Source organism: Rhagoletis zephyria, unplaced genomic scaffold (genome assembly GCF_001687245.7).
Source record: "Rhagoletis zephyria isolate East Lansing unplaced genomic scaffold, Rhagoletis_zephyria_1.1 Rzeph_scaffold_11310, whole genome shotgun sequence".
In the NCBI taxonomy this organism is placed as follows: Eukaryota; Metazoa; Arthropoda; class Insecta; order Diptera; family Tephritidae; genus Rhagoletis; species Rhagoletis zephyria.
In genome coordinates this window covers 6,681-16,350 of record NW_016168387.1, presented here as the reverse complement: position 1 = coordinate 16,350, position 9,670 = coordinate 6,681, and the positions used below count along the sequence as shown (strand labels likewise).

At 38.0% G+C, this 9,670-nt stretch overlaps 1 protein-coding gene across 1 annotated transcript; it reads right to left on the bottom strand.

Annotated features, from left to right (window-relative positions):
- Positions 1-7,574: 7,574 nt before the first annotated feature.
- Positions 7,575-9,446, bottom strand: LOC108376995 (protein furry-like). The gene is made up of 2 exons (XM_017633253.1): positions 7,932-9,446; positions 7,575-7,859 (listed from the first exon to the last, which is right to left on the bottom strand). The coding sequence occupies exons 1-2, from the start codon at positions 9,444-9,446 to the stop codon at positions 7,665-7,667; spliced, it is 1,710 nt and encodes a 569-aa protein (XP_017488742.1). The 3' UTR covers positions 7,575-7,664.
- Between the last annotated feature and the right edge of the window lie 224 nt (positions 9,447-9,670).

Below are 9,670 nucleotides of genomic sequence, written 5' to 3'. Positions count from 1 at the left end.
GCAAAGGACTGGCATATTCTTTGCTGAGATATTTGTCTATCTCCCTCTTATAGTTTCTGGCGAAGACTGGATCCTTCTCAATGCGAGCTTCAATATTCTTAAGCCATGTCAAAGCTGGGTGGAAGAACGACGTCATCGCTCCGCCATAGTAAACCCACTTCATATCTTGCACCGAGATTTTCATTGTGAGGCTAAGAATTTCCCTAGCACGGCGGTTTTCATCTGATTCTAAGACCACGTCAGACGTACGTACACCAAAGCTATCAATGGAGTAATTTTCTTGCACCAAGCCTTGCAACTGTTCAATTGATTGGGATTCTCGTATATGGAATACGCGCGCCGGTGCGATGTTCTCTTTAGTTTGTGGTCCAAAAGGCACCCAACCTAATTGCGTGTCAATAGCAATAAGCTCCTTCTGCTGGCGATACCTAGGTACCTGTTGTCTAGCCCAAGCAAGAGTACAGGTTTTGCGTTGGTGTAATTTGCTATGGGCAGCATCTGCAAATGCTCATGTTGCTCCCGGAAAAAGGATTGTTGTGGCAAACTCAACGATTTCACTGTGTGAACATTTTTCAAATGGAATTGGCTACTGGACTTCAAACCGTTAACAGTAAAGGAGACCCTCTTAGATTTCTCCTTTACTTAGTTATCTCCATACTACTGCAGTGTTAACGGAACATTGCGTCCCCTCAACCCCAATTTCGTTGCAACATCTTCTTCTAGCAGACTTATGGACGAACCTTCATCGAACATAGCAAAAATGTCTAACCGTCCATTCGGACCCAATAGAGTAATAGGCAGCATCTTAAAGAGGCTTGATTTTCGATTATTTGAGCAACAACCTGTTATGCATGCGTTGGCACCCGTCTATTGCGCACAATTTACGGCGCGAAAAGTTACCTAGGCTATGTCCTTTCCGAAGGCATCCGAAGCATAAATGATTTTCCTTAACAAATTTCCATTTAGATTGCAAATCGCGTGATGTGAACTGGTGACAATCGGTTAACTTATGCGTCTGCTGGCAATGAAGGCACGATAGCTTTGGTTCTGGTTTTATGTCATTGCTATACAATAAGCGACGATTATTATTTTCAGTGCGTCCACCTTGATGTGCTTGCAGTGGAGTTCGACGTGGTTGGGTATTTGGTGCCTGCTGTACGACATTAGTTTGAATTGAACGCAGAGAAACATCTGACACACCGGGCAGTAGGGAAATTACTTTGGCAATATCGCTCAGCCATTCACCGAAATGCTCTACCGTGAGAAATGGATCTAAAACTGCTGCACGCTGACTCCATTCGTACTGTTTAGTTGGAGGTGATTTTCCAACCAAGCATTCTAACAGGGTTGGATTCAATAAGTGGTGACGGCAATTGGCTGATTTAAAAAAGGCGACGATATTGCGCACCCTATTGTAAAAGTTTAGAATTTGGTCAAGTTGACTCTCATTAATTGCCGGAAACCGCTGCTCTCTTAGCCACTGAGATTTAATTAAAAGTTCGGGTCTACCAAAGTTAAACTGTAATTCNGTAAAAGTTTAGAATTTGGTCAAGTTGACTCTCATTAATTGCCGGAAACCGCTGCTCTCTTAGCCACTGAGATTTAATTAAAAGTTCGGGTCTACCAAAGTTAAACTGTAATTCTTGAATTACCTTTGGCACATCGTCAGGGTAGATGAGCAACGATGTTACGGCATGTTTGGCAGCACCCTGCAGAGCCTTTTGCAGGCGCATAAGGTTTTGCCTATTGGTATATTGAAATTCTTGGGTGGTGTCGGTATAATTGACTAAAAACAATGGCCCATCCTCAGGATTGCCATCAAAAATTGGCAACGGAAAAAGTTTTGTCGCAGATTGGTCCAAAAGTGTTAGGCAACTACTGTTTAATGTCGATGCTTGCATTGTACGTGCCGGTATCTGTGTCGAAGATAATGACGGATGCACGTGCGTTGCAGTAAATGGCAATGACTGGGTTAACAAGTGTGGTGGCGACTGTATAAACCCATTAGGTAGCGCCGACGATTGCGCTGTTATGTGCTGAAAGCTCGGCAACGGCGCTGAAATTCTTGGTAATGATGATGTTGCAATTCTCGATGATAAGAACGACTGTGCATAAATATGCCCCGATGAAGGCCCCGTACTTTGTAACGATTGCGTTGTAGCTTGTGGGTGCTGCGCAGTCTCGTTTGACATTAACCGCCCTGCGATTTGTGACGGTTGTGTAAAACGGTTTGCCGGCAACTGCGCTGCAATTTGTGGCGGTTGCAAAGATAAAGCTTGTAAAGGTACTTGGGCATNTGATTTGTGACGGCTGTGTAAAACGATTTGCCCGCAACTGCGCTGCAATTTGTGGCGGTTGCAAGAATAAAGCTTGTAAAGGTACTTGGTTACCCTCAACATTATTTTCCTTACGCCTAGCATCATTGCGTAGTTCCTCGACAGACTCACGAAGTGATGCTATGGCGGCGAGTAATGATTTAATGTGGTCATTAGTAATGGAAGCTTGACTGATTCCCAATGCCCTCCCGTTTGCTCCTCTGGAGCAGCTTCACCGACGATGGTAGTTGACTCGTGATCCGAATGGTCCCTTACCGCATCCGAAATGCTTCCCAACTCCTTGGCTTGATTTTTTGTCACCCTTTTCGGCATTTTCGGTATGGAACCGGGAGACAGCAATTTTTAAACGATTGTAATTACGTACGCAAATGAAAAGAAAAATACGACTTTACGAAAATTCTATGATTTATTGCAAAGCGTTATAACTCAGCTTTATATTTTCCAAAGTTGACTGTTGGCTAATAATTACAATAAGTTGAGCGCGTTAAAAAATTGGTGCTGTCTCCTCGGCTGCTTGATAAAAAAGGCAGAATAGCAAGTTAAATTTTGCCTAGCTGCTTAAAATAAAATACATTAGGGGTATTCTCTGAGTCTTGCAAAGCCCTTGCACGGTGCACAGATTGCACGGAATGCACGGTAAAAACCGGTTTTCGTATGGGACAGCTTTGCAAACCGTGCAATCCGTGCACCTTACAAGGGCTTTGCAAGACTCAGAGAATACCCCTATTATATATTTGCAAAGTGAGATTGGTATGCATTCGGTAGTATATAGCTAATTGCAGAAATTTCAATACCTAACAGTAATTTCAATAACAAGCGCAAGCGAGAATAGCAGCACCAATACGCAAATACATACTCTTGAGTGACTTAAAGATGTTTAGTTAAACATAAATTGATGCTACAGAGATGCATTTTTGTGTGCTTAGTGGATATGAATACAAATTAGGTGATACTGATGTCGTGACAACTGTGATCCAGTGTTATCGAAGATATTGCTTCTATTGAAGCTGATTTCGACATTTTGTTTTATCGAAAATATTCTTTTAAAAGTTGCCTGGGAGTGGGAAGCAGATAGCACACCTTGTGATATGTTATAATAGTTCGTTCAAGACATTGTTAACACTTTTTCAAAACTTACAAATGCAAATTCAAAAAGATCAAAACAAAAAGAAAATAAAAAAATTTCCCGCTGGAATTTTCAGAGCTATATATTTTTAGTATTCATCACAAAATTGTACTAAAAAGATTTGCGTAGTAGTACAGAATAAACAGTATACAGAAGACGCATTTCGACTATCGAACTAATTTGAATTTAAGGCACGAGCGGTGAGGCAAGCAAGGGTTTCACAAGCGGCGCTGCCTCTGTTACTGTAGCAGTATTTTCACTCGGCTGACGCTGTTAATTCCATCGTCGCTATGACGACCAGATGTTAACTAACTTCGTTTTCCATCACGATCGCGATGCCGTTTTGATACAATTGTATAATTTTTAATATTTTTTTTCTAAATTGTAATATCTGGTACTTTTCTGTTCCCAAATGCCGTATTTTGATACTTTCGGCTGGCAGAAATGAATTTCTGAAAACTATGAATAGTATTACTAGTCTAAAGCTAATATTTTTTTCTTGTTATTTAAAGTCTCTCAATTTATATATAGATATTTATAAGGTTGATTTGGTAACTCTAATAAAGGAAACACAATAATTTGTGCAGCGGATGGCGACAACTGCGAAATTTTTTGTCTAGTTTTGATTTTGGTGTCCAGATCGTGCTGTAAAAAATGGATAAAAGCGTAGAAAAAATTTATTTGTTTTTAATTTTTTTTTTTACGTTTTAAAGCTGAAGCTATCAAAATATGCAACGCACATTCATATTTCTTGCACATATTTACTTGAGCAACGTTTCTTCAAAATAAGGGTTGCGCAATTTTACGCTGTAGTAATTTCCACAATATTGACTTGTATAAGTCTCGGGTTGCGCAAGGATTTTATGTGGTTTAGGGGCCCTATAAGTTTATTTTTCGCGCTGGTCGTTTTTTTATAAAAACGCTGATATTCTCAATTTTTTTTATTTTCTTGAAATGTTAAAATGCAGCAAAAAATTTGTTTTTTTATATATAATTACTCTGGTATTATTGGGGAACATTTCCTTAATTACATACCTGTCTTGGGCAGTTAGAATGGGCCTAGTGCCCGAAAATATGCTCTCGAAAAGAGAGTTGTAAAATTAAAACGTTGATACTGAACGATTTACGCATTATCATGGGTTGGAACTTGTTTCCAGGCGTTTTCTGGGATCTGAAGTCAGTTTTTCGAAATTCAAAATAAGGATCCAAAATGGCGGTCCATTTTTATTTTAATGATTGGATTGGTTTGAAACTCGGCACTCGAGAGTTTTTGGGGTCGCCGATNTTTTCTTCAAAATAAGGGTTGCGCAATTTTACGCTGTAGTAATTTCCACAATATTGACTTGTATAAGTCTCGGGTTGCGCAAGGATTTTATGTGGTTTAGGGGCCCTATAAGTTTATTTTTCGCGCTGGNCGCTGTAGTAATTTCCACAATATTGACTTGTATAAGTCTCGGGTTGCCCAAGGATTTTATGTGGTTTAGGGGCCCTATAAGTTTATTTTTCGCGCTGGTCGTTTTTTTATAAAAACGCTGATATTCTCAATTTTTTTTATTTTCTTGAAATGTTAAAATGCAGCAAAAAATTTGTTTTTTTATATATAATTACTCTGGTATTATTGGGGAACATTTCCTTAATTACATACCTGTCTTGGGCAGTTAGAATGGGCCTAGTGCCCGAAAATATGCTCTCGAAAAGAGAGTTGTAAAATTAAAACGTTGATACTGAACGATTTACGCATTATCATGGGTTGGAACTTGTTTCCAGGCGTTTTCTGGGATCTGAAGTCAGTTTTTCGAAATTCAAAATAAGGATCCAAAATGGCGGTCCATTTTTATTTTAATGATTGGATTGGTTTGAAACTCGGCACTCGAGAGTTTTTGGGGTCGCCGATTACGAATCTGAAGTCAATTTTTTTAAATTCAAAATGACGGATCCAATATGGCGATGAAATTACAAAAAAAGTACTAAAATTAAAACGTTGATACTGAACGTTTTAAACATTGTCAAGGGTTAAAACACGTTTCCAGTGGGTTTCTGGGGTTGCTGATTACGAATCTGATGTCAGATTTTCAAAATTCAAAATGGCGGTTAAGAGTTTCAAACAAATCCAATCATTATTTTAAAGTTGGTCGCCATTTTGGATCCACCATTTTGAATTATGAAAATCTGACATCAGATTCTAAATCTATTTTTATGTTATTATTTGTAAACATTTATTTTGTTCGGCGAATAAAAAAAGCCCAAGAAATGGTCAAGAAAAATTTATTGATCCAAATTTTCTTAAGCAGTACGAAGTTCTTAAGAAATTTTCTACGCTTTCTGCTGGTTTGCTAAAGTTTGTTTGTGAAGAGTACAAGACATCCTTGTTTTCAACAGAAATATAAGCCCGTTCCATTATTTCGTAAGGAAGAAGTTAGACAGCAGGCTGTAGAATATCAGATGTCAAAACTCCTGAACACTACTATTCACACACACGAAATATTGCATAGCAATTTATTTCTTGACCATTTACTTTAGCTTTATACATTGAAATAAGCAAAATAAGCCTGATCGTTAAAATTAGGCTTGGAAACCCTGAATAAGGAAAATAAGCAATTCCATGCAAAAGCTTAAACCTTTCGGCCCTGGCAAAATATTATCTGAGAACTTTAATATTTTCTTTAAAAAATGCTTTCTTCACTTCAACTAAAAACAGTTTCTATCGCGTAAACATTTTGGCCTTATACCATCTTTTACAACTTCGATAAAGTTCGCTCTTACTACGAGAACAAAAAATCGGCGTGTTTAAGTTTGACTTGAAGAATATAATTTCGAACCTCATTAATTTTGCAGAAAAAGGTTATAATTTGAATTTTTATGTAGATATATATTTCTTTCCAAGCAGCCAGCCCAAAATCCCTAATTGCANGCTGGTTTGCTAAAGTTTGTTTGTGAAGAGTACAAGACATCCTTGTTTTCAANTGTATGCACACATTTCCAGGTACACTTCATTAACCAAAAACAATTCAAGCCATTATTAATGGAATTAGTAATATTAATATTAGGCAATATTCTTAGCTATAGTGCTTATCAAATCTTTACGACACCCACATATCGAAAATATTTGACCATTTATCTTAATGTTATTCAATTTTAATTTTTTGTTTATAAGAGTACAGTTTATACTTTAACAAAAACCGTATAAATCAAAGGTCTAATCTTTGTTCAACATTAAAAACACAACAAATTTCCGTAAAACTTTCCAGCTTTTTATTTAAATCTTTTTGTAATATTTTGAGATTGAGTTTTGAAGCCCATTGTATAGGCTTCATAGTTTCTGAGAAATTAATAAATTACTTCAGATTTTTTTTCGGTATAAAAATTAACAAATTCAAACTTGAACATGGAAAAAATAAGATCCTGTGTGAATTTTTTTCATTTGGGTTAAGGCCTATTCTGTTACAAAAAGCTACTTACATATATACAAAATAGATGGATATCGAAATAAAGAAGGAATGAGTGGTCAAATGAAAATGCACAAAGATCTTTTGCATGAAAAATGAGCAGAAAAGAATGCGCCATGTACACCTGAGTAACACTCTTCTACTCATATTTCATACAAAAGCTCCTTGCGCATATTCATTGCACCACNGAAGTTAGACAGCAGGCTGTAGAATATCAGATGTCAAAACTCCTGAACACTACTATTCACACACACGAAATATTGCATAGCAATTTATTTCTTGACCATTTACTTTAGCTTTATACATTGAAATAAGCAAAATAAGCCTGATCGTTAAAATTAGGCTTGGAAACCCTGAATAAGGAAAATAAGCAATTTCATGCAAAAGCTTAAACTTTTCGGCCCTGGCAAAATATTATCTGAGAACTTTAATATTTTCTTTAAAAAATGCTTTCTTCACTTCAACTAAAAACAGTTTCTATCGCGTAAACATTTTGGCCTTATACCATCTTTTACAACTTCGATAAAGTTCGCTCTTACTACGAGAACAAAAAATCGGCGTGTTTAAGTTAAGTTTAAGTAATTAATTTTGCAGAAAAAGGTTATAATTTGAATTTTTATGTAGATATATATTTCTTTCCAAGCAGCCAGCCCAAAATCCCTAATTGCAGCGCTGTGGTTGTTTAGTTGATATAATTGCCATCTTTATATAAGTTTTGATGACATAAATTAAGAAATGTCTTTAAAAAAATAGTTTCTACCGTGCAAAATTATAACTCGTTGGGTAAGATTTTTCAATACTCATAATAATTACCGCTGCTACTGGAACTAAAATCTCCACAAACAGACCCGCCAGTGCATGTTTGATGTCCTTATCTTTAACTTCGAGAAAATACTGACCACATTCATGCATAAATTGAAAGGAAGCCTCAAACTCTTCAATTGGCACCATCTACACACAGAAAAAGAAAGGAAAACAATATTTATTAACCGACATTTATTAACGGCTTTAAGCAATAATTACCTTGACGCGAAAAAATTTCATGCCCATCAGCAGGCTAATAATGCTCTGTGTTGTCGTGTTAGAAACTTCCTTAGCCCGCAACTCCTTCAGCTCGCTCATAAAACGTTTACGCACTGACGAGAAACGACTCTGTGCCAAAACTCCGATGACCTCCGCATACAAATCGGATATCATATGAATATTGTGAGCGTTGGGATTATTTTGTAAACCTTCCCTATACTTGAAATGTTTAAAAGCTAAATTCTCTATATTGCGAATGAGATCCTCGTGTCCCGGATGGAAGGGCAATTGTTTGAGTATTTCAATTAGAGCTAAGCAAAATATGAATTCTACAGCAGCTTCTCGGCGTTGTAACTGAAACTCCAGATCGGTAGCGGGTTTGGGCACAGCGTTCTTCTCCATGCGCTTGAGATCGTTTTTGATTTCGCCATCGGAGAGTTGTCGGCGGTGCCAGGCTAATAAAGTATGCAGCAGCGATGGCAGACAGTGCTCAGCTACTGAGCCAAGTGCCGACAGCAGTTGGTCGAACTGTTGGTCCTCACCACGTTGCAACAGTTTCGACAAATGCTTATCAGCGCTTTCCAGCATAACTAATTCAATCTTCTTCTCCGCCTGCACTGTAAAATCACTAAATAAGTTCCGCATGACAATCTCACCTGGCCGCGGTGGCGTCGATACTTCATTGCCGCACGAAGTTTGCGACCCGCTCTGTGACAACGGCATATCGAGAGCTTGTGTATATGGTATTACATTAACGATCGATGTACGCGAATGGGTACCCCAAGGGAGGAGCGCTTGTCGTGGTGGTATAACCATCGGCACAGAACTCCCAAGTGCCGCGTTTGTAGTCGCCGTTGCTGCCGCTGAAGGCGTCGAAGTTACAATTGTATCTGTTTGGGCTGCGCGACCAGTGCCGTTGTTATCGTTGCCAGCATTACTTACGCTCGTGCTACTACTAGTACTACTGCTATCGTTGATAGCACTATTATTTGAATTATCTACATAGACAGTATCTGCGGTGCAATGCTGTGACTCATTTATGGTACTACAGTCAATATTAAAGTGTATCGGTGTATTCTCATCATTGATCGGCTGATTACATCCAATTTTTATTGGCGAATTTGCCCCGCCACCTCCCGCACAACCACCACTCGCGCGTGAGGATTTCGGCGTTGATGGATATTCGTTTGAAGAATGTGTGGAATAACGTTGGGTTTGTGAATTGCTATTAGCTCCCCCAACTCCGGTCGAGCTTTGATGTGTCTTAATGTTATTGTTATGGTTTGTCGACTGCTGTTGTTGCTGCTGATAACCATCATCGGAGAGTTTTTGGGACGCGGTTGGACTATCGGTTGGGGAGTTTAGGATGCAGGTAGAATTAGATTGTGCTAACGTGAAAGCAACGTTTTCATTTAAATGCTGATTAGCACCTACAAGAAAAATTACATTGAAATAGAAATAGAAATAAATATTAGAGAATGCATGTATAGCACATATGTATTTATTAAAGCGCATTTTGGTGAATATGTTAAATAACACGGTGCGAAATTAAAAATAAGGCACTGTGCACAAGCGCAAAGGTATATTAACATTTTCGCGTAACGGTTGTTTGAAATATAATAGAAAATACATAGGGCAATTCCATTGTAACTGACATTACATTCAAGACCCAATTTTAAGAGTTAAACGCGCATTTAGCTTTTGATCTAATATTTACAGACAAGGTCAACAGATCTTTA

Coding starts and splice junctions, on each gene's coding strand:
- LOC108376995 (XM_017633253.1), bottom strand. CDS start 9,446: ATGCGCTTTAATAAATACATATGTGCTATACATGCATTCTCTAATATT. Junction 7,860..7,931: donor TGAAATTTTTTCGCGTCAAG/GTAATTATTGCT, acceptor TTCTGTGTGTAG/ATGGTGCCAATTGAAGAGTT.